Source organism: Apiospora hydei (assembly GCF_038363865.1).
Source record: "Apiospora hydei strain CBS 114990 chromosome Unknown utg000010l_segment0_segment0, whole genome shotgun sequence".
NCBI lineage: Eukaryota > Fungi > Ascomycota > Sordariomycetes > Amphisphaeriales > Apiosporaceae > Apiospora > Apiospora hydei.
Window position 1 is genome coordinate 219826 of NW_027117369.1, and position 23715 is coordinate 243540.

At 55.1% G+C, this 23715-nt stretch overlaps 7 protein-coding genes across 7 annotated transcripts; 4 read left to right on the forward strand and 3 right to left on the reverse strand.

The window, feature by feature from the left end:
* Window positions 1-3057: 3057 nt before the first annotated feature.
* PG997_014222 (inter-alpha-trypsin inhibitor heavy chain H3) lies at window positions 3058-4668 on the forward strand (the record flags this gene model as incomplete). Its single annotated transcript, XM_066818536.1, has 3 exons — window positions 3058-3515; window positions 3571-3733; window positions 3790-4668. The coding sequence occupies 3 exons, from the start codon at window positions 3058-3060 to the stop codon at window positions 4666-4668; spliced, it is 1500 nt and encodes a 499-aa protein (XP_066660724.1).
* Window positions 4669-6751: 2083 nt separating this feature from the next.
* PG997_014223 (histidine kinase-group xi protein) lies at window positions 6752-10441 on the forward strand (the record flags this gene model as incomplete). The annotated part of the gene is made up of 5 exons (XM_066818537.1): window positions 6752-7942; window positions 8013-8176; window positions 8233-8895; window positions 8970-10275; window positions 10343-10441. Coding segments are annotated over 5 exons (3423 nt in total), but the record flags the coding sequence as incomplete, so codon positions are not given.
* Window positions 10442-12042: 1601 nt separating this feature from the next.
* Window positions 12043-14009, forward strand: PG997_014224 (uncharacterized protein; the record flags this gene model as incomplete). The annotated part of the gene is made up of 4 exons (XM_066818538.1): window positions 12043-12058; window positions 12135-12235; window positions 12905-13029; window positions 13478-14009. 4 exons carry the CDS (start codon window positions 12043-12045, stop codon window positions 14007-14009), a joined length of 774 nt encoding a protein of 257 aa, XP_066660726.1.
* A 118-nt stretch (window positions 14010-14127) lies between these two features.
* Window positions 14128-16135, reverse strand: PG997_014225 (uncharacterized protein; the record flags this gene model as incomplete). The annotated part of the gene is made up of 3 exons (XM_066818539.1): window positions 14128-14136; window positions 14160-15026; window positions 15497-16135. The coding sequence occupies 3 exons, from the start codon at window positions 16133-16135 to the stop codon at window positions 14128-14130; spliced, it is 1515 nt and encodes a 504-aa protein (XP_066660727.1).
* A 32-nt stretch (window positions 16136-16167) lies between these two features.
* Window positions 16168-17084, reverse strand: PG997_014226 (uncharacterized protein; the record flags this gene model as incomplete). The annotated part of the gene is made up of 2 exons (XM_066818540.1): window positions 16168-16594; window positions 16645-17084. 2 exons carry the CDS (start codon window positions 17082-17084, stop codon window positions 16168-16170), a joined length of 867 nt encoding a protein of 288 aa, XP_066660728.1.
* Window positions 17085-18153: 1069 nt separating this feature from the next.
* On the forward strand, window positions 18154-19224 carry PG997_014227 (Acyl-CoA N-acyltransferase; the record flags this gene model as incomplete). Its single annotated transcript, XM_066818541.1, has 3 exons — window positions 18154-18207; window positions 18479-18631; window positions 18817-19224. The coding sequence occupies 3 exons, from the start codon at window positions 18154-18156 to the stop codon at window positions 19222-19224; spliced, it is 615 nt and encodes a 204-aa protein (XP_066660729.1).
* A 691-nt stretch (window positions 19225-19915) lies between these two features.
* Window positions 19916-23335, reverse strand: PG997_014228 (uncharacterized protein; the record flags this gene model as incomplete). Its single annotated transcript, XM_066818542.1, has 3 exons — window positions 19916-20917; window positions 21033-22122; window positions 22245-23335. The coding sequence occupies 3 exons, from the start codon at window positions 23333-23335 to the stop codon at window positions 19916-19918; spliced, it is 3183 nt and encodes a 1060-aa protein (XP_066660730.1).
* Window positions 23336-23715: the final 380 nt, after the last annotated feature.

Genomic DNA, 23715 nt, shown 5'->3' on the forward strand with positions numbered 1-23715 from the left:
ATCCTTGGTGGCTGGTTTTCTGCTCCCGACTTGATACGTGACCGGGGTTGATAACAGCAAAGGGCCAGAATCGCTTACTTACGAGCTTTTGGTGCTACACTCCAAGGTACTGCTCTACTTAGTTCTTGAACATAACGTTACGCGGGTCCCAGCTCACACAGCAATCCCAGCCCGACGGATTGGAGCAGTGACTTGAACCGATCTGCCGACCGATAAGAGTACTCTGGCGCTATATTTTGACAGGTACCGCGCCCACCGGAAGATGAGATGCCCAATCAAGCTTTAATGCTGGTAATGTCATGGAATTTACATACGATGGCGAGGAACCTTGGGATTCAGGGCAAGCTTTGCTGACATATCCTCAACTCCTTCGGATTGAGCACCGCCGGGTTGCAGCCCCTTGCTCAAATCGACGCCCTGCCCATATCCCAAATACCAACGCCGGGGAGCTGCTCCGTATCTCTATCTCCACGCGGTCTTCATGCCCCGTCAATCTGCAGTGGATGCGAGGATCCGTACGGCTTTCGCATCCCCAAGGTGACAACCCCTCAAGCAGCCTCGGGGTAGCTGGCGTGGTCGCGTCTCTGCTAATTCCGGGACAGGGCGGGAAACTCTTCGTCCACCTTCTTCTTCGTTGAGCTTTTCCGCCCATGCTTAATGGCATATGACAAAAATGCGGTGGCCGCGAATAAATCTTTTCATCGAACACGTCCTGTTGAATATCAATGGGACAGAAGGAAAAACGTACCATGCGGAACGGACGACCCCTGAAGTGAGGCAGTGCGCCTGCTGTGTCTATTTGGGACGTTTAGTGTTACCATAAGATAAGATAAGATAAGAACAGCTTTGAGTTTCTTTTATATCGCAAATACTAGGTCGAATCATACTTACCAAACATGGTCAAGGTAAAGGGGCTGGCTATGTATGAGCCGCTCGCAAAGCCGCAGTCTATCCATCAACGCAGAAATAGGGGCCATAATGTCGCCACGCCAGCCAGGTTTTAAAGCAGTACGTCATTTGGAGCTTGTTACCGAGACCGCTCGCACGCGTGAGCATCGGCCACCTGCGCCATCTACGCGTCCAAGACGGCTAGAAACGGGACGGCCGCGGGTATCCATCACATAGTCCAGCGAGTCGACGAAGTTGATTGGATGCCGCAGCGATTCCCGCGGCCACATACAATGCTGTTTGTCACCCCTCTCACCTACACCCAGGGCGTCTCAATGTTGTTACAGGGCACAGTCCGCAGATGGTAACGGCGCTGGGTAGCAAATGGCTTAGCATCACCAGCCGACTCTCGCACGCAGATGTAGGAGATGCTGCTATTACTAAAGCACAGCTCCAATATCATCACCAAAACAGCATCGCAATAGAACTAATAGTGATGCAGCTTAACGCGCCCATTCACCATATCACGAGAAGCCGCTGACTGGCTGGGCCTGGGCCTGGGCCTGGGACTGAATGTCATGAGTACTGCTGGAGAATGCGCAGGGAACCTTCCTCGAGCTCAGCCCGTCCTGGCAGTACGAAGGGCTCGCGGTCGGATCAGTGCTAGTACATGCCGAAGTGCGAGAAGTCCTGGGTTGCGCGAGGGAGTCACGAACGGAGAGGCTTCCGGCGGTGATACACATGTCCAGGGGCGGGTCCCGGTAGGTTCGCCAAGAAATCCCACGATACTTTGCGCCGCGCATCGTGCATGGATGGCATGGGCGAGCGAAAAGGCGCCAGGAACGAGATCGTACCGCGGGGAGAGATGGTGCAGATGGGGCAATGGGATCGGGTTGTCCCTCTTCCGTGGGAGACCCTTTATGCAGGAAGCATCCATGAGCCACGAGCCCAGTTGTGTCTAGGCCTCTAGTACCCGAGTCAATGGTTTGGGTATGACATCAGAGTGGCCTGATTTCTGGCAAAGAGGTCGAAATTGGGAAATGCCGGGCCTCTTTTTAGCACAATGGAATTGATCCGCTTTGCTACTTCTGCGCCAAAGCGAAATAGACAGCGGCCTAGGCTGACAGGCGAGACAGGGGGCCTAAACGTCAGTCAGCCCTACAAGCTCTCAGGGCACGTGTCCAAGGGGGATTAGCGCTGTGGTCCGCGTAAAGCGTAAAGGGGGCCGCTACGAACGACAGGATTGGCAGCAGGGATTGGCTTGTAACGGTTTCCTGTTACCCGGAACACAAGGTCCGTAACTTAGGCAGGCACAGGGGAGACACACCCAAGTTTTCTTGATTTCTTATATTTCAGGTAACGCTTTATGCTAAGTGAATCCGATGGAAGCGCTGGATTAGCTGGTGACTCAGTAACAAACACAGGACACATTAGCAGCTGGTCCTTTGGGGCGGTTTGCCCATTCGATGGCGGGGTAGCTCGAAGTTCATTGCTATGGACAGCTACCCCAGCACCCCTTGAAAGCGATTTGGGTCGATGTTGACGTTCACAAATCCATGTAAATCTTTGTGATGGTTGCCATTTGCTGGTGCAATCGAATGGTTTCCTTTTGGCTGACGTTCCATGAGAGGATTCATATTATCGGGATGACTGTCCACGGATGTTCCTTCGTCGCAAACATTCGTACTTGTCTCATCGTTCGTTGCCCCGTGTTTGACTGGCCCACACTCTTTGGTATCGCCCAGCTCAGAGTCACAGCCCGGGCCAGCTCTTCGTTTGTGTGTTCCTCAGATTCGAGCAAACGAGTCTCTCAGGTATGAGCATCTTCGTGGGAACACTTAAATGGTGATGCTGCTGTAGTTTATGGAATATACTGCTTGCTTTTCACATTGCCGTCTTGCCTTGGTCTCCTGTAAAATCTCTCCACTGTGGCTTACCAACAGACCGTCAAAATGGGAGATGCTCAAGCTCCCATCAACAACACCGACACCAACGTCAACATGACAGATACTCAGGGAGAAAAGGTAGACATACATGCGCAAACTGACAACAAAACCCGAAACTCACCATTGCAGGTTTCCACGGAAGGTAGCCAGTCTGGGACAGTCTATTTCGATACCGCGACATCGATCCACCACGAGAAGCCCGAAGTCGCCATTCACCCTCTCAATGCCCGGAACGGCGTGCTCGTGGAGATTACCCCCCAAAGAGCCGTCGCGGCTGGAGTCAGCCCATGTGCCATGCGACATCGTCCTCGTGCTCGACGTGTCCGCGAGCATGGCCGAATTCGCGCCCATCATGAAGCCCGGAGAACGCGACGAAAATCCAGGTTGTACCGTGCTCGACATCGTGAAACACGCTGCTCGAACCATCATACACACTCTGGACGAGAAGGACAGACTGGGCCTCGTGACATTCAGCACCGTAGCCAAAGCTAGGCGGCCGCTGTTGCCGATGACCCCGGAGAACAAGAAGTCCATCGAGAACATCATCAATGGGTTGCAAACCGAATCGGGCACAAATATGTGGCGGGGTCTTGAGAGAGGTCTGGAGTTGTTTAATGTGGAGTCCGATACTAACAGAGTGCCTGCGCTGATGCTGCTGACGGATGGCTTGCCAAACCAAGGGTAAGAAGAAACACCATGCCCACCAGATCCGGATGTGTGGCTAATCAATGAGCAGTGAACCTGCCGGAGGCTATGCGCAAGCTCTCCGGGCCCGGGGTCCTCTCCTGACCACCATTTATACATTCGGATTCGGTCCCAGCATCAAGTCGGGCCTATTGAGTACCATGGCAGAGATCGGAGGAGGCTACTATGGATTCATACCTCACTCCAACATGGTGGTAAGTTGCTCCGAGGTTCTGCTCAACTCTGTTAGCCCATACTGACAATTACCAAGTGTACCGTCACCGTGAACGCTGTAGCCCATCTGCAGTCAACATTTGTTACCAACTGCCGCTTGGATTTGAGGATCCGATCACCCATTCAATTGCAGATTTCGACAGGACAGGTACTAGAGATGAGGCAAGGGCACATATTCAGCGACTTTACCGTGTCCGTCGCCCTTGGAAGCATCCAATACGGGCAGTCTCGGCACATATACCTGCGCTTCAACGAGAAAGTCGGCGACAGCTGTGTTATCAAGCCAGAACTGGCCTATTCGGGAAGTGGTGGTCGCGATCACATCTTGGGGTGCGACGTGCCCATCACCCAAGCGTCCACTTTGTCGGCCAACGATATGGCTTTCCATCGAAACAGATCCATACTGTGCCGGTTCATCTTGTCTTTATTCCCTCTGGGTAGGCGAGGATACATCGTCGAGTCGCGCGATTCGGCCAACCGGGTTTCCTTGTACGGATACATGCTGGAGGCCCTTTCGGCGGCGAAAGACGGCGACGACCGGTGCAACCAGGCGCTCCACGAACAGGTCGAGGGGCTCATCAGGCAGGCCGTCTACGCGGACGACGACGAATGGAACGGGTGGGGCAAGCACTACCTGCTGAGCGTCTGGGCCGCGCACGCGAAGCAGCTGCGCACCACGTTCCTTGACCCGGGCGTGCAGATGTACGATGCCGAGAGTCCGCTGTTCGCCAAGTGCCAGACGCGGCTCACCAAGGCGTTCGAGGAGGAGGTTGCGCCGCCGAAGCCGAGCCGCCTGGCGGAGGCAGACCCGGTGTATTCCAGCGGCAGCGCGACACTGCACATGGGCTCGTACAGCGGGCGTTCGTTGATGTACTCACAAAATCCGTTCGCCACCCCGAAAAGCTCTCGCAAGTAATCCGATGATTTGGACCAAGAGTAAGGGAAAGGCTGACGTTTACTGGGTCTCTTGACGTGATGTGATAAGGATATGGTGGATGAAGATCACCGGACGATGTCTGGCTAATGAAGGGTTGGATGAATGGACTGATGGTTTTGCTGACGACGAGGACGAGGGGGTGAGGGGCATGCGCATGCACTAAGAAGTAGCGCTCCGCTAAGCCATGCAGCAGATTTGACTCGGGGTGGACACAGCAAGCATCACGGCATGTATCGGAGATTTTTCTCTCGTAACTTTGAGGGGCCGTCGCGACAATGCGCCCGGAGCAGATGGGTCACTTAAAGTAGGTACGTAATGCGTATCTGTATCTGAATACGACATTAGATAGATCTACGGACAAATCAGTTCCGCACCTCACGTTGCGACTTGGCCCAATGTCGAGAAGCCATCCGTTGAGAAGATCCGTTGAGTCGCAGTGGGCCTAGAGCTAGCTGTGTAATGGCCTAAATTGAAGCTCGCCACCTGCTTCAGCTTGCCTCGTTGAAGAAACGGTCTTGCAGTCTAGGTAGAATTCCGGCCTGTCACATCAGTGCAACCGTTTCCGACTAGCATTTCAAAATACCGAATTGCCGAGGTTGCCTCACAAACCTAAGTACTTTAGGAATTGGGCTAAGTGCGACCCTGTGTCTTGGGGGAGATATTTTTGGGTGCTACTGTACACGAATGAATGTTCTAAGTATGGAAACCTGATTGAGCGGCCTACGGCTGAGTGCTGCGTCTATCCTGGCGAGGTAGGACCTGCAGAAATGTTTATATGGCGGACAAGCATCTCGGCGAGTCAACCGATTCGCGGTGCTGGCCCATCCTGACGGTAAAGTTGGACATGCTGGGACGGGAGATCGACAAGCATGCAAGTGCTGCCCGCTCGGCCGAATCCTTTTCTTTTTTTGCTTCATTCAGCAAGTTCCTGATTGGGGATGCAGACAAGGAAGAAAGTACGAGAAGAGAAAATGAAGGCAGGAAGTAGCGAGCGAGCCTGCCGAGAAGAGAAATGAAGCGTGCAGTCAGCCTTAACCTCCATCGCCCGATTCCCGAAATGGGAACCGAATCAATGCCTAGTCTGACGAATGTGGAACAGGAAGGATGGATGTGTCTTTTGATCGTGATTGACAGCATGGCAGCAGCGTCCTGCAGTAAGAGTCCCATTAATGATTAGGTGTGGTGCTGCAGCCTGCAGCGTTCTGGTTCTGGCAGGATTCGGTTTCAACTAGAGCCCGTTCTGTCCACCCTCCAGTCTGGCTGGCTGGATGCCATGTCCATCTATCCACCAGCAGCCGATGCCCATTTGCCGGCGGCGACTGGACATTTGTCAAGCGCACGTAAAATTTCAAATGGCAGGCCGACGAGCGCAGGGGATCGCGATCGCGGTCTCGAACCCTGGATTTGGTGCTGGGCATGCTAGGGTCCCTCCATTGGCGGCTCCTGTCTTTTTGCTGCACTAGTCCGCCGCACGAGGTGCGTCTAGAACGCTCCGTAAAGGCACCGCCGGCTGGTGGCGTTGCGCAACGGTCGCGCGTCCTCCCTCCCTCTCTCTCACCTTGCCTTGCGACCAAGAGAAGGAAAAAAAAGTAAGGAAAAACTAGTTACTACCATTTCGTCCATCTGCGATACCCTCAAGCAGAAGAATAGGAGAGAGCGAACAACCGTCCGAAGAAAGGGAGAGACCAACAGCGGACACCCACTATCGCCATCTTGGCAACCAATGCGACTCACAGCGTCTACGGCAATCCAGTCTCACCCCCTCCTCGTCATCCCTCCGCCCTATCTCGGACCGAGCTAGGCTCACCAACCATCCACCACCAAACCTGACTTCCAGCAAAACGCATCGGCAGCGAGTGGGCGCGCTTCCTGTGAGAGCCACCTGCCACTTCGATGCGCTTCTGACACGGATTCTTGCTGGGTCGTCATTCCCTCCCCTTATACCTGAACAGCAGCATCCTTCGACCCTCGACCAAACTAAACTTCCGGCCTGTCACGGCCTCTCCTCAATGATATCTTTGGTATCGCGAGACGATGAAGTCCGGCGCCCAGACGAAGCAGGCGAGCTCGATGCCTCCGTGGCGCCTGCTCGCCCCAACTTCAACTGGCTGGCCAACCCCGTCATGAAAACTTGACGGAATTCCAGCAATTCGTCCTCAATGTGGACTGGGCCAACACCTCTGTTGGTCCGATTGAGCAATGGCCCCAGGAGCTCCGGCAGTTGCTTCGCATGGTCATCGTCGACTCGGCGCCCTGCATCATTTACTGGGGCGAGAAGTTCACCATCTTCTACAACGAGGCCTACATCCCGCTCATCGGCAACAACCACCCCACCATCATGGGCAAGAACGCCGCCGATGTCTTCCCCGACTTCTGGAACTTCTTCGACAAGATCATCACCGATCAGCGTCTGACGGCGGAGCCGGCACAGGGCGACGCCTCCATGCTGCTCATGGAGAGACACGGCTTCCTGGAGGAGACCTACTTCGACTGGAAACTCGTACCCCTCATTGGCGAGAACGGCGAAGTTATGGCTTCGTACGGGACCCCACGCGACCTCACCATGCACGTCATCAACAAGCGCCGCAGCGACTGCGTGCAGCAACTCACTCACAAGATATCCAGGATCACTAACTTGGAGGACCTCTGGGCCACCACGCTGGCGGGGCTGAGTCAAGACGAGAGGGATCTTCCTTTCGCACTGCTGTATTCGGTCGACCAGAAGCCCAGCATGCTCGCTCCCCCGTCGAACCCGAGTCTCACCTGCCACCTGGAAGGCACCATAGGGGTCGACCAAGACCATGAGCTGGCGAGAGAGTACCTCAACATTCGCCACGATCTGGACGGCTTTGGTCCGGTCGTTGTGGAGGCCCTGGAAAAGGGCGAGATGGTGGTGCTAAAATCCGACCACCCCAGTCTCCAAGCAGCTCAAGGGCGTCGGCTGGAAGGGCTTCGGCTTACCCAGCGGGCAGTTCGTCATTGTCCCGATCAAGGTCGAATGCGAAATCGTATCCTTCTTGATCGTCGGCCTCAACCCTTACCGGCGCTACAACCAGGCCTACACGGACTTCCTGCGTTATATCGGGAAGCCATCGCGTCGCAGATCGCCAAGATCCGATTGACCGACGAGGTGAGGGCGCGGGCGGAATTGATAAAGAAGGCCAAGATGGACGTCGAAAGGAGCGAGTGGCGCTTCACCAAATTCGCAGAACGCTCACTGGTCGGGCTCGCAATCGCCCAACCTGATCGAAATGTAAGTACTTCTCACACCAGATCTACCCTGTTATTCGCTTGCCACAATATATGCTGACATACCCCCTAAGATTCTCTACGCCAATGACGCTTGGTACAGGTTTGCCGGCGTGCCGCCAGGTACGACGGAGTACCCCAAGTGGCTCGAGAACGTGGTCGACGAGGATAAGCCCCTGGTCGAAGAGTGGTATTCCCGCGTTCTTACCGAGAAGAAGGGGGCCAGTTCCAATTCCGAGTCAAGCAGCCTTTTCGACAGGGCCATATGCACTCGGAGTACATGACGATAATGAGTGCCATTTACGCCGACCTGGACGAGTTCGGCGAGGTGGGGTCGGTCATGGGGTTGACCATCGACATCAGCGAGCAGAAATGGGTTGAGCAGCAGCTGCTCATCCGCAGCAAGGAGCTCGAAGAGTCCGAGGGGAAGTGGCGAAATTACGCGGAGCACTGCCCTCTCGGTATCGTTCGAACCGACAAGGACGGCTATGTGGAGTACGGCAACGATGCCTGGCACGGCTACTACGGCTTCACCCGTGGGGAGGTCCATGGACCTCAGCCATGGACTCCGTACATCGACGAAGCTCAGGTCGAACCCTGGAAAGAGTGTTGGAAAAGGCTTCAAACGGAGGCACACCCCTTTTCGATGGAACTCAAGCTCAAGGACAAAGTGTTCCGGATGGAGGACGGGGACGAGATTATTGAGAGCTCAGTCTGGATCCTGGTGACGGGTTTCACCGAGTTCAAGGCGGACGGGAGCGTGGACTACATCGACTTCTGGGTGACCGACATCAGCGCGCAGAAGCTGGCCGAGAAGCTCCTGACGGACAAGATGGACGAGGCGATCCGGCTCAAGACCCACCAGGAGCGGTTCATTGACATGATCAGCCACGAGATCCGAAACCCTCTCTCGGCGGTGCTTCATTGCGGCGAGGAAGTCGTGGAAGCGATGCAAAAGTGTCTGGACGATATCCAAAAAAGTCCCGGGCTCAGTAGCTTCTGCTTCCCCCTAACACCCTTGCTCTCGACAGCCTGCGGTCGCATCTGGACAGCGCCATCGATTCGGCCAATACGATCATGTACTGCGTGCAGCATCAGAAACAGATTGTGGATGACGTGCTTACCTTGTCCAAGCTGGATGCCGACCTTTTGGTGGTCTCGCCCATACCCGTTCAACCAGTGACTCTGGTCAGGACGTCCGTCAAGATATTCGAGCCGGAACTTAAGATGACCGGAATCTCACTGACGATAAGCGAAGACCCGTCACTAAAGGCCCTCGGGGTAGACCACATCCTGTTGGACCCCAACCGATTCCTTCAGATTGCCATCAACCTCGTGACGAACGCCATCAAGTTCACCAAGAATGCGGCGGTCCGAAACATCGACATCACCGTTTCCGCACTCGCTCACCCGCCAACGGAACAAGAACTCGGGGTCCAGTACGTGCCGCGCCGGTACGAAGAGGCGAGGCCGGTCAGCCCGACGCACGAGAACCGCCCGGAGTTTGACGTGTGGGACGAGGCCGTGTACCTGTGCTTCAGTGTCAAGGACACGGGTAAAGGGTTGACAGAAGAAGAGACGGCAGTGCTCTATAAGCGGTTTTCGCAAGCTTCGCCCAAAACCCACATCGAGTACGGCGGCACGGGGCTCGGCCTGTTCATCTCGCGCCAGATCACCGAGATGCTGGGCGGCCAGATCGGGCTGCACAGCGACGCGGGCGACGGCTGCACCTTTGCGTTTTACGTCCGGACGCTCAAGGGGTCGGCACCCCGACGTGCCTCGGTCTCGGTCGAGCCCATCATCCAGATGACCCGCACGCTGGGCCTCACGACGACCGCGGCCCCGCTGGTCGTTGCGCCCGACCAAAACGGCGGCGCCCCAATCGACTTGAAACTCGTTCCGACTGTGCCACCACCGGCGTTATTAGTGACGACGGCGCCGAAGACGGAGCGAATGGTGCTCGTCGTGGAGGACAACCTGATCAACCAGAAGGTTCTGTGTAAGCTGCTCCGCAAGCGCGGCTTCATTGTCGAAGCGGCGAACCATGGCCAAGAGGCGCTTGAGCTGCTCGGGCATCCTTCCTTGACGCCCTCGCCTTCATTGGAAAAGGAAGAAGACATAGAGGAAGCCAAGCGCGAACTGCGCGACGTCTCACTTTACAGGCGGTTCGAGGTGATTTTGTGCGACATCGAGATGCCGGTCATGAACGGCATCGAGTTCACCAAGTCGGTCCGGTCGCTCGAACAGGAAAAGGAGCTACCAGGCCACAAGCCCATTATCGGCGTCACGGCCAATGTGCGCGGGGAGCAAATCACGGCGGCGATCGAGTCGGGCATGGTGAGTTATCCCCTAGTGATATGCGCAGAACATGCGTCCCTTTGACGTGGAGACTAACAGGTTGCAGGATGGCGTGACGACGAAGCCGTACAGGATCGACGATCTGATTGCGCATATTGACCGCGTGTGCGAGGCACTGCAAAAGAAGGACAAGAGGAAGGGATGATGCATCATACGAAGAATTGGACTTTTTTTTTCAATCAGCATCAACGGTATCCGGCCGTTTCGAAGGCATTGCGCACTCCGACCGAGCTTTTCCCCATTTTCGACCAGGGTCACCATTTCGACCGAGTCAGGTCACGGCACGCGAAGCGACGAGCATTCACCGCTTCTCGTGGTTTCGCTAGAGGGCAGGAAGCTCGTGTGAGCTTGTAAGATATAAAAGGCTATGTCGGCGAAAAGGAAACAACAAGATGGATTACGAGGTACTGCGCATTGGATCTCACGGAACCATCCGGATTAGTAGCGCTCGCCGGAAAAGCAGCCCAGCCAGCAGAGCGGCTATACGTCGCAACTTGCGGGATGCTGGAATATGTTTGAGACGGTATCCCGCAAAAGTAGGGAGGTTTCGGCCGGAAGCCGAGCCGTGCATACGCAAGTAGATGCGTGCGAAGAGGGATTGGGTGCTCCGTTGCCAAAAGGCTGTGCACTACCGATTCACGGGGAGTTGATCGCAGCTGCGACGGGCACAGCATGAGAGACTCGCCAATCTCACAATCCAATTGAGGGAGAGATCTCGGAAGATGGGGCAAGCCGAGGGATTCGTGTTTTGAATTATATACCACACTGGAGGCTTTTGAGACCAGACTGCTTGCTTGTCTTGTCGGTCGATTGGCATTTGCATTTGCATCACATTTAGACAGAGGGTGCAGACCCGCCATGGAGGGGCGAGGGACCAAGATGGCCTGGGTCCGTGTAATTTTGGAGGGGTCAAAAAAGGGCGACAGACGGATATAACTGGAGAGAAATTCGCATGGCAATTGCATAGCATCCTGGATACCTGGGTGGCATTGATTCTAATTAATTGGGTAATCCTAAACATTCAAATACAGTAAATACACTTCAGAAGGAAAGCATGCCCGCTGAACCATGTGCAAACCCTCAGCTCTGGATTCGTTGCTTACCCGTGGTGTTTGGTAATGTCTATCCTTGGGCACATCGAGGGGTTGGGTTTAGCCTGTCAGCACGAATGGCCCCTGGATTTTAGCGAACTGTCTTCAGCCATGAAAGTGGCATCAAAACAACATAGCAATTCTCTCCAGGATAAACATACCTAATATTCAGCTTCTCATCAAGAAGATAGCAGATAACTATTCCCACAGTCTTACTTTCCTCCTCCTCTATTCCTGTTGCCATTTTTTCCCCCTCAAGCTGGGGTCCTTGTCCGGAGAAAGGAAAGTGGTGATGCAATGGCGTACAAACCACGGGCGCTCCCGAGCACTAACATTCCCTGTGCATGTGTCAATCGAGCCGCATCGTAGTCTTACTTTTTTCCATGGTGTCCCTTTGTCCATGATTGCGTACAATGAACGCGATCGCATTCCGTCATCGATCGATCATGATCTCAGCGCTACGGAGTTTCTAGTAGTGATAGACAATTACAAGAGTCCAGAAGTTGAGATATAGTCTAGATAAAAAGGCCACTGAAGTCCCTTTGTATGTAGAGGCGATTCAATCAGTGCTACTGTAACTCGGCTACAACTTATTGCCAGCCACACCATTACAGCAAACAAGACCGCCAACACTTTGTTAGGATTATAAGTCAGGATGGTTTCCAGCAAAGGTGGGCAGATATATACACCTCTGCTATACTCTCTGGGTGTACCATTGGGACTTACATCTTTCTCTTTCCCACCTAGGCAAGCCCACCGACCCGGAGCTGCGCGAGGAGCTCAAGGAGAAGATCAAGGCCGAGCCCAACAAGTCGGGCGGAGGGGAGGGGCAGTGGGCCGCCTGGAAGGTGAGAGCTTTCTCCCCTTTTTTGCTTTTTCCGACAGCGCCACGCCATTTGCGCCATTTATTCTTCACCCCCAACCATCATAATCTCCGATTAGCCCCAATCACAACATCGAATAAGGTCACCAGCCCTTATAGCTCAGTGGTAGAGCGCGTCACTCGTAAGAGAACTGTTACCGTCTAGGAACGCAGGGATCGATAAGATATGACGAGGTCCGTCGTTCAATCCGGCGTGAGGGCATCGATTCCTTTCTGAGATTTGTCTTTTTGTTTCCTCTCGCAGAGGTGTGAGGGAAGGGAATGTTTATCTCAGACCTCAGACCGCAGACCTCAATCTGCTGCTTGCTGATATCTGGCCAGTGCCAGGTTGTGGCTCGTGTGGCTGGTCAATTTAAGCTTGATTTAAGCTCACAGCACACGAGCCACACGCTGGACGACAGCCAAAGCGCCAGACCACACACTTTCACACACACACACAACCGCAATACACATCTGAGATGCCGAGATAAGCGTCGTTGGCAAAACCTAGGTCCGGGTTTCGATTCGGAGCCGGGACCCTCTTCTGATTTTCGTTCTACCTTTCTTCCCCGTCGGTCTTGCATCACCCATTCAATCTTTCCGTAGCCCATACAGAACTAGATTCGTTCGCTTCTCATACTAACCGGATTCGCAGGGGGCCAAATTGGCCAAGGAGTACGAGAAGCAGGGCGGCGACTACGAGAACGCGGCCGGGTCCAAGAACCAGCCCAAGAAGGGTGCCCCGCAGGCCAAGAGCGAGGGGCAGAAGGAGGACGAGACGTGAGCAGATTGATGGCCTTTCGCATGTCGTACATGTCGCTGCCCTCCAGTGCCGTCAATCTTTACGATTGGTGGTTCGGTTACATAGCATATGGATATGTTATCAATTAATCGCAGTATGACACAGTTGCATTTGCACTGGTTTTGCACAGGATGAGACCAACCATTTTATGCTGCCCATGAGCATTCTTCTGGATCTTCGTGTAGTTGGGCTCTCCCGATACATTAGTACAGCCAAGCAACCAATTGGCCACAATTTAGTTGTGTCGATTAACACTATGAACGCACCTCAAAGGTGGACAACCTCTCCATCGTGAACACGGAGTGCGCCCGCAGACCAGACATAGAACAGTCGGCTTCCCAGCCACAATCCTGTCCAAGTCTTCGATCCAGAAGCGGACAGAACTTGACTGACTGCTTCCTGGGTAGTCTGGCTTGGTCGCATTAGGCTCGTTCCAGTGAACGCCCATATTGATGGTTTCCTGCTTTTCTTGCTCCCAAGTGCGACCCTGGCGCTTCCTCTCGAGCTCGTGATTGATTCGGTGCAGCCAGTAGCCCTCGAGAAAGGTTCGGAAACTTCGGGCTTCGAGACGACCCTTTGTCGAAAGATCTTCCAGTTTGGCGTGGAAGTCACCCATAAGCGATTCCAAGAGACCAAGTTCGCTAGACTCGACTATTTGGATCTCACGAACGTCTTCGTCCTTGTCCCGAGTAACGAATACCAAGGGCCCGAACGGGTGCAGACGACGGGCCGTGCAACAGGTATGTGTCAATCCCAGCGCTTCAAATGTCAACACCCGGAGAGCAGACGATATCCATTTGATATCTGCAGATACGTCGAGCCAGCTGAGACATCGTTTCAGCTTGGACGGGATATAGGGAAGCCCGTTGGACCAGTCGCAAAGTTCTCTGAACAGGACGGTGGATGGGCCGCAGCCGTCAGTAGAACAGCCACAGGAGCATCCGTCAACGGTACCTGACGCCAACACGTTCGAAGCACAACGCAGATGGCCGTATCTTGACAGTCGGATGCCCTCGCGCATATAATGGGCGACGAGATGAGCGCTCGTAGTATCCGCGACTAATTTTGAGTGAATCTTATTTTGGCTGGTGAGCGTCGGGGGTCTTACCAACGGGGCACGGAGGTCCGAACCGTGGTCGACAAGCCAATCCAGATATTGGTCTATCAGCCCAAATGGAGCACTGGCGGTCGTAGCAAGAGCGAGAGGCGTGTTCCCGTTGCTGTCACGGACAGACACATCTCGAAATCCAATCCCATAGAATATATCCGCTTCCTCGGAGCCCACTATGTGGTGGTAAACTGACGAACGATACGACAGGTCACGCGATACCCCATAAGGCTCAAAAGAATGGATTATCCCTTTGGCATGGAGCTCATTCGCGACTCCCTGAGCATGAGAGTCCAGAACGGCGGTGGGGTCCAGCCCTAGATCAAGCCACTGATTCTCGGTCAAGTGCGGTGTCGCTATCTGCTTCAACCTCTCTCGACGGGTTTTGAGTTGTTTGGCGAACTCTTCGAAGCCATGTCTGCAGTATTCATTCGGGGTATGCCTGCCGTGTTGCAGAATATCATATTGCAGGGCGGTTCGGTCGTCTTCAAGCAGGGTAATGACACTGTCAACCGGTCGTCGGTCGTTGTTCGAGCTTGTATCGGCTGGGTTTTCGTGGCATTTTCTTGAGCAAATCTCCATGGCACAGGAGAGCAGACTTCCTCCATGGAAGGAGAGGTTATTCAGGTGCGCTCGCGTTGCGCTCGATACTAATAAACGGAGGAGAGCAGGATTATCGAGCGCAAGACGTAGAGGTGTTAGCCCGAGAATGTTGTTTTCGTCTATGGCAGAAGGTGATGCCTCGAGGATCGTCTTGGCTCTCGGTTCATCCTGGGCAAGAACAGCAAGGCTGAGAGGACCACATCCGGAGGCTTGGTGATTTATCAGCGTGAAATCATCACTTGGTGTCAGACGACTTACCCTCTGCTATATCGTGATTTGAAGTCAATATGTCCAGGAGATATGGAAACCTTCGTAGGCGATGATCGATCCAATTCAACCAATAGGGTCGATCCCTCTGAGCTTCCGGTGGCTCCAGATTCCTATCAGAAGGTGGAACGATTTCGGGTGCTTTCTCCAGGATTACGTTCGAAGCTCTCACAACAAATTGGCTCGCTGCTTCGCTGCAATAAGTTTGGCATTGCGTCAATCTGTCAAGCAGCTTTGAGAGTGGCGTGCTATTGGAGAGTGAGTATATCTGTTAACCAGACCACGTGGCGAGTTACCTACTGTCCATTAATGTTGCAAGACACAGCTGGCGCTCCATACACAAGTAGCATGCTGAGAAGGCCAACGACAGGGGAATTGGTAGCAGAACCCCGAAGATACATGCAGATGTCCTTGTGCCTGGTTTTAGCCCGTTCGAAAGCAGCTGGGGTTCAGATTGGGGAACTCACCAAGGACGCGAATGCAGAGATCAAAGAGTTATTCTGAGAATCAACATCCAGAGGATTTGCTTTTCGATCCCTGAACAACTGTGAGATCCGCCGCGTACACATGTCGATGAAAAACCGTTGCTGTATTTCGCCCCGCTTGTAGTGAGAGTAATACCGTACACAATGGTACATCAATCTCATGGCCCGAAAGGCCGGCGACTTTCGCCTATCCACGGTGGGATAGTATGTAAAGTTGGGCTCTATGCTGTGGCCACCGGCTCCCGAGGCAGCCGAGAAGGTGCAGGCAATAGCCCATGATGCAACCGCTCTCATTCCGGTATATGCAAGACCCAGTTTCCGGTTACGGGCCCCTGAGGCGAAGAGCGAGAGTTCGCAATCGGGTCGATGCAATTCCAAGGTTTCGATCTCGTCGAAGGCCACAAGAGGACCCCACTGGCTTTGCTTTCGTTGACGGACTCTTCGCGGCCGCCTACAATAGCATCCGCTCGGTGTCCCGTGCGGCTGTTCCGTGGCGTTTGCCGAAGCCCTTGGATCGATAGGGAGAGGCGCTTCGGTTCGAGCTTCCTTCTTCCGAGACTTTGCCTCGTCGGCGAGTGTTCGAAGGACGCTGGGTTTCGACATCAGACGCGCGGCAACCATGTTGGTTGATGTCCCGACGTTCTGGCCGCCGATCAGTTAGCCCTTGCATTTGGTAGCAATGGGTTCCAGAGACTTGCCCTCGGATCCTGCGTAGGGTGGAAATACTCCTCGAGGCCTCGGAGCAAAGCCTCCATCCCGTCAAATCTTCGCATAACCTCAAAAGAGTTCTCAGTACTCATTTGCATATGCTTCATGAAGCCGCTACTTATCGCTTTTTGCTGCTCATCCAAGCGAAGTCCCAGAACATCGACCTGGTCCATGATCAGGGGCCCCAGCTTTGCAGCATCTCTCGCAACCGCGGGCAAGGATGCTCCTATCTCGCGTAGGTGGGCATTGGCCAATGTGGACTCTGATTGAACGAGAAGCAGTTCCGAGGCCACGCTTTGCACACTCGCCCTGGTATGCCCAGCGTCTGCTCTAACGGCTGTCAATGTCTCGTTCATTGAATATTGTACATCCCTGCCATTTGTCAGTGGTACGTCGGTCACACATATCAAACGTTGACTAACAGCCCAAGGGCTTGCATAGCCCCTTGTAGGGTGCACTCCGCTCTTGCCAGCCTATCTTCGAGTTCCTTGATACCTGGACGATAGAACGCATATAGAAGCTTCTTTGAGCCGGTCCGCATCTTGTGTCGCAGCGTAGAACTACGCACTTGAGAAGATGACAACCTGCCAACAAAAGCTCCGAGAGCCTTCAGTTGGGCTTCGCACGCGTCGATGGAGGCCATGATACTGGCACTGGCAGTCTCACTTGCTTGTGCACATGATGGCGATGTGCTGATGTGGTGGATTGCAGCTTGTATGCTGCCCGCGTACTGTGTCGCTAATGCCAGATCTTCCTCGCGATTGCGGATCGCATCGAGATAGGACACCAGGCCCCCGGTGACCTGTATTCCCAGGGATACCAGACCGGCGGCTAAGCCGGCAACAGATAACGGATCAGCCATCAAGGTAATAGAGACGATCAAGCACATTAACTGACGAAAAAACGGATCTTGGCATCTGCACCCGACGTCGTCTGATCAACGGGGATAGAGAGAGAGACCACAGTGAAGGAAGCCAGGTGCTTGATCGGAGAGGAGACTAGCTTGAGGCATCTTGCTGACAGACCACCCAAATTCTGCCTCGTCAATTCAGTGGCGGAGCTTCGGCGGAATGTGTGGCAAAGACGGCACGAGTAACGAATGAGCAAGCTTCACCCACCCCCCTCGCGAAGCAGTGCTGCATTAGCGGGAGCGCCCCTGCTCCGGCGAAGCGCAAGATATTGGTAAACCCGCCCAGGGAGGGCTTTAGGGAGATATGCCAGTGTTGCAAATAGAGGACGGGGACCAGGGTCGTCGCGGTACGACGATGCACCCACTGGATAGAACCCTGTCATTAATATGTTGCTTTCTTTCCTATGGCTAATGGACCTGTTACTGCATCGCTTATTACCCCCTCGCATCGCGTCACTGTTTATTCCATTCTTGACTGATCACTGGCGTAAGATCATGCGGATGTTGTTTTAAGTGTTATCTAACTAATACCCGAATAGTTAGAATTGAAAACATGTTTGATGCCGATTCAATCATCGTGTCTGCTGAAAGCATACGCAAAGAGCGCGGAAATTGGGCTTCGGAGATCCCATCGTCGGAGGGGTCGGAGGAGGCGTAGCATTATCGTGGACTAGGTGTTATCAAATTCCGGGAGAGTAGCGCTGCACAGTGAGAATCGATCAGATAAAAGAAACCTGCCGTCCAATGACTGTGATGAAGTTAGACGCGATCCTGGTGTAAGATGGCGCATGGGAAAAGAGACTCTGTCCGCTCGCTCAATATGGTAGGTGGGGTTAAGCTGTTCTTCATCATCAATGCCACCCCTGATTTTCAGCCCCCAATGGAGGGGTGGGATTTATGTCAGATGAATTGAACTGAATGAACATCTGGTCGCCCTTCGTCATCTCAAAGCCAATACTCTGGTCATTACTGTCACCTGGATTTGAGTACCCTAGCCCAGCGACGGCATAATCGAGCCACAATGGTCTTCATCAGGCCCTACCAAGAGTCGGACTTCGAGGCCTGCGCTCACATTGTAAGTCAACTCGACCAGCTTCCAGTGCCCAGCTCCTAGCCCACCCCGCACCGCCGCCCGACAGCTCTCCCCAGAAGCCCGGCAACTTTCACCTCACGAGAACCTCTTCCCGCCCCCAAGTCTCGAGAAAGGACATAGGGAAAGGGGGAAGTGATAAAAGACGAAGAAGAAGGATAGCTAACACCCCAAAAGTGCCGCGCCACCCTCCCCCATCCCTCTCCACCACCCCCGTAGCCGCCAAACTAGCCCCCCCTACATCTGGACGCACCAGTACACGCACCTGTCCCCCGCGACATGCCACATGCTGGTAGACGACGACGAGGACAACGCCCAAGATGACCCTTCCTCTCTTTCGGGCGCTGTGGGTTCCTCGGGCGGCGGCGGCGGCGGCAAAGTAGTAGGCTACTGCATCGGCTGCCCCGACGTCTTCGCCTTCGCCGACCGGTACCCCTCCTACATCACCACCATCCTCTCCCCCCACCGTCCCCCCGCCTCCCTCCCTTCCCTCATCCACCTCCCCTACCTCCCCCGGCTACGAAGACGAACCCTTCTGGATCCCCAACGACACCACCCTCACCCCCTCCGGCACCGCCCCTCTCCTCCAAGAAGCCCAACCCCGCGGCCCTGGTGCGGCTGGCCTACGACCCCCGCAAGCTGCTGCAGCTGGACGGCGGCGACGACGATACCCACCAAGGTCTGCCGCTGCCGTCGCAGGGCTGGCGCGCCACCATGCACATCGACCTGCTCCCCGCCTACCAGCGCCGCGGCTGGGGCCGCCGCCTCGTCGACGCCTACGTCCGGAGCGTGCGCGCGAGCGGCGCCGACTACGGCCGGGGCGCCTGGATCGGCATCGCGCCCGACAACGCCGGCGTCGTCGCGTTTTACGAGAAAGTCGGGTTACGTCTGGTGGTGGCGCCGCCGCCGTCGTCGTCTGCCACGGGTGAAGGCGAGAGTGGTGGTGGTGGTGGTGGCGATGAAGAGGGCATCCACATGGTCCTCGACATCGCAAAGGCTTGATTGAATGAAAGTCTCGGGTCGGTCACGTCACATATTGGAATACAGCGAAGCATGCGGATCATATCTGGTTTGGTGCCATAATGTGTATATATGACATCGACACTATTTTCTCAGTTGATGTGCTCTGAAAACTTTTGATACATCAGGGTGAAATATGCAAGGCCTGGACAGACCCAGATCCCTTCACCTCCACCCACATACACACACGTACTGCCTCTCGTACATCCGATGAGAACCCGTGAGGGCCCAGGCCCTCTGCCTCGTTCGTTCATTCAGTCTTTGCCTGCCAAACAGGACAGGCTTGCTTCCCCCAAACCAGATTTCTTGCGCCCACAAATATGCAGTGGTGTCTCCTCGGCCAGTATGCCCCTGATCATAAGAGTAGAAAAAGAAAGACAAGATTGGTGAAACCCCGCCGTTTCCAATGTTGTTGTGCATTCGTCAAGCCTGTTCGCCCTCCATCCCCTCACGTACATAAATTTTCAGCCCCAACACTTGAACTCCGAGACCAGCCCGAACAAGCGTCGAAACTCCCTAGAGCATGATACAAAGAAACTACAATTGAAGAAAAGAGAAGCCAGAGAAAAAAAAGACACTAAGGTATAAACAGATGAAGTATGCGTTACCCAATGCCGGGTAGAGAAGGGGGTCATTCATCATTACTTTTCGAAGGAAGATGGCCAAGGCTGCATCAGATCATGCCGCCAGGCAGTACTGCGCTGGTACGTTCTCGGTCCTTGGCGTTCTGCGTGACCACCATCCGCGAAGCCGGAGGGCCCATGCTGGCAAACTGGCCGTTGCTGTTCGGTGCCCCCATCGGACGGTTGAGCTGCATGCCTTGTGCGTCCGAGGCCATCTTGCGGAGCTGACGGGTGACAGGCTTGTCCGCGACGTCGTCGTCGGCGGTATTCGCCGAGCTGGAAGGTCGACTAGACGGAGCGCTCGTACTGTGCTCATCGCTCTTGCGGCCTACCAGGGAACCAAAGATGGTCCTAGTCTTTGACCCTGACCCGTCCTGTCTCCGTCTGGGGTTGATCGGAGGCAGAGGTGGCGCAGAGTTCTCCGACTTGCTGTTGGACCTCGAACGGCTGTTGCAGCGGTCCCGGTTGGCAGAAGCCTCGGCGGGCAGTGATACGGTGGGTACGCGAGAGGTGGACATGACGAATTTCGGCTCCGAGATCTCGCGCTTCTTGACTGTGCGCTTCATGTTGTCGTTGAGCCCAGGGACCTCGGTTCCATCCGAGTTAAGACCAGGGTTGGGTGTTTTGAAGGCGCGCGGGGATGCGGGCAGACCAGCAAACGATGAGGGTATGGGCGAAATGGGCGAGGGGTTGCCCAGCTCCGAGTCTTGGACAGGCCGAACCCGTAGACCTTGCTGCGTCCTCGCAGACGAGCTTCCAGGGAAGGCTTGCGGAGGCATGTGTGGCGAGCGTCGGATGTTCGTTCCAGGCAGACCAGGGGAGCGCATTGGCTGGCGAGTGTCTTCGTTCGACTCCAGTAAGCGGCCTGGCGGCGAAGAGCCGTTCCTCGACCGACTCGGTCGGCTTCCGGGACGCTCGCGGCTCGAGTCGGAGCCGCTTCTGTCGTGCTCCAAGGGCACTGTGCCTCTAGACCCGGAACGAGAGACGCTGATGTTGATGGAGTCCTCGCTCGGCCTTCGCTGGGACAGGGGCAGGGGGGTTTCCGATCTCGACTAGGCGAACGTTGTGTAGGGTTCCACTGGTTGGTGGGTGTTGCACGCCCCGCAGGGGCTCAGGCAGGCTTCCTTGTGGTGGCTGGCGGCGTTGTTGCATTTCAGCTTCCTTTACTCTCTGGAGCTCCCGGCGAGCCTGACGGAACGCGCGGATTCCGGCATGCTGTTCGCCATTGCCTTCAGACTCGTTTCCTCCAGACGCGTCGGCCATTGCCTCCCTGGCCGCATCTTCCCTCATCGAGGGCGGTGAGGTAGGAGCACCGACTCCCGCCATCTTGTTGAGGCTGGATTTGTTCCTCAACAAACCGAATGGGGCCGCTTTGGGCTGTTGGGCGTTCGATGGCTCCCTGTTATCTTGGAGGGCTAGGCTAGTAGTCGAGCCATTGTCCAATTCCACATACGAAGTGAGCTTTTCGCGGACGCGGCGGGCGCCGTCAGCGAGTTCCCGTGCAAAGTCATCCGCACCCCGAGACTCCCTATTAGCGTTAGGCTTGCCTTGGGCTGGTGGCGCCAGCTTATCTGCGTCGGCATTTGATGCTGGAGCGGTGCTGTCATGCTGAGGGTTCCAAGACGAAGTGTTGTTCACGAGATCCCGGTAGTCGTTGACTTCGTCGACGTAGTGCCTGTCGTTTTCTTCGGTGGCGGACGTAATGCCATAGATGGAAGAGCCACCACTGTCGGCTCGGAGATGCTGGCGAACCATGCCGCTGAGCCCCGCTATGGCACCAGGGCCAAGGGTCGGAGAGTCAGCTGGTGTGAGCTGAGGCTGAGGTGACAGAGACGCCGGCTCCGTTGTTGGAGATGGTTCGCCATCTGATTTGCCGCCAAGGGAAAGTGGCGTGGGCAATGCGCCGTGCCGAAAAGCAGGATGCACATTGTCGACGGGGCGCTCAATATGCAACTTGGGACCGCTGACTGGAGAGGCATCCGAGTCATCAAAGAACGTGGAAGCACTAGGCTCTTCCACCAGCGTTGGGGTTGTCTTGGTCTCGAGAGGCTGTGGTGTGAATGCAGATCCACGGGAGGCATTGGACTCGGTTCGGAACCGCTGGGTCGGTGTGTCGCGGCCTTGCTGGAGCTGTAGTTGCCGTTCAGCGAAGCGAGACTCATCGTACGGCTGTGCTGGCTTCTGGAAAACTCCCAGGGCAGTTGCCTTGCCACGATCGTTGGGCCCGATGGGCAGCGCGGCAATTTCTTCGCTTTCGCTGATTGGGGGCTCAGAGGCGGGGCTCCAGCAAGACTTCCGTTCCGGCTATCACTACTACCAGGGCCTCGAATCCCCAGATCCGGTGTCCCAGACCCAGATCTCGACGTTGGGCTCATTGACCGCAGCTGTGGGGCACTAGCCTTGGACAGAATCCTGCGGTCTCCGAATAGACGATCTGGGAAGCCAGTAGCTGTTGGGGATGGCGAGGCTTGTGCGAGATCAGGAGTTCGTGCTCCCAAGTTGCGCTGTCGGTTTAGTGTATCTATTCTGGACAGGGCCGAAGCTTGCTGCTCCTGAAGCTCGTGATTGAGGCCTGTTTCGTAGAGGCGGCGCCCTCGCGTGAAGCTTCGTTCCAAAACTGGTGTCGAACTCGCAGAAGTCGGAGCAGTAGAACCTCCTTGCCCGTCCTTCATGGATGGCGTGGGCTGTTGTGATGTTATAGATGTGGCGGCTGTGGAGTTGCGCGCCATGGAAGGTATGGAGGACTGGGTCGAGTTGGTTTCCCGCTTCCGGTTGTAGGAGGTCGAGAATGGTGATTCGGAGCGCGGATATGGCTCCTCCATGGAAGGCCTCTGGGAGCCTTCATCGCCATCGTCGGTGGCGCCTTCTAACGACTTGCGCTTTTGTTCATCTCGCTTCCATTTCTGAAATGCCGATAGAGCAACGTCGTCGTCGTACAGAACTCTACCATTCATGCCACCGCCTCCGGCGGCGATCTTGTAGACCTTTTGCCTTCCACCGAATAGATTGTTGCCCTCCGTCGGCTTTGCCCTCGTCATGATGCTGCCATGCGTTGAATCGTTGTCTGATGCGTATGGGTCGTTGCGAGCGAAAGGTGCCCGGATTGACTCGACTTCTGCTATGTCTGACAAGCCTCCAAGAGCTGAGAGAGCGCCAGCTGGCCCGAGGTCCTGCATCCTTGACTGCCGCTTGGGAAATAGCACACTGTCATCGAGCGCCTTTCCGATCTTGGTGCTGGGGTCATCCTGTTCCCGGAGCATGGAAAATCGAGCGGAAAGGCCTGTCATCAGCAAGCTGGTGCGGAAGTCATCTGAAGACGGGAGTGCTGATGAAATGTCGATCTCGGGCTTTGGTTCCTCCTGCGGCTTCTTTCCCTTCCTGAATCTGAATCCTGGCGACTCCGAGTCCTGCGAAGGCCGGGCCGCGGCCGCCTCCTCCTTCGCCTTCTTCTTGGTTCTAAACCTGTTCATCTTGCTGATGGTGGATTTTGGGTGTGCCGAGGGCTGGTTGTGTGTAGTCGCGTGCTGCCAATGTCCGACGCGAGAATGACTGGCGAGAAACCGCTCGATTCAAGGAGCTACAGACACTGTGTTGAGGATTCCATCAAAGAAGTGAAGGCGAAAAAATAAAACTGTAGATGCAGCAGTTGCCCAGTATTTCGAAAGAGCCCGGGGTGAAGGCACAGTGGCCCTTGGGGCAGAACGGAATAAGCGGAATGGCTATATTAAAGAATTGCACGCTCAGTATAGACTCTCAAGTTTCAAATGTCAGACTTCCCGGGCGGACTGGTGCATCGGCAAATGAAGCCGACTGACACCTCGCAACCAGTATCCATGGTCGGGAGGAACAC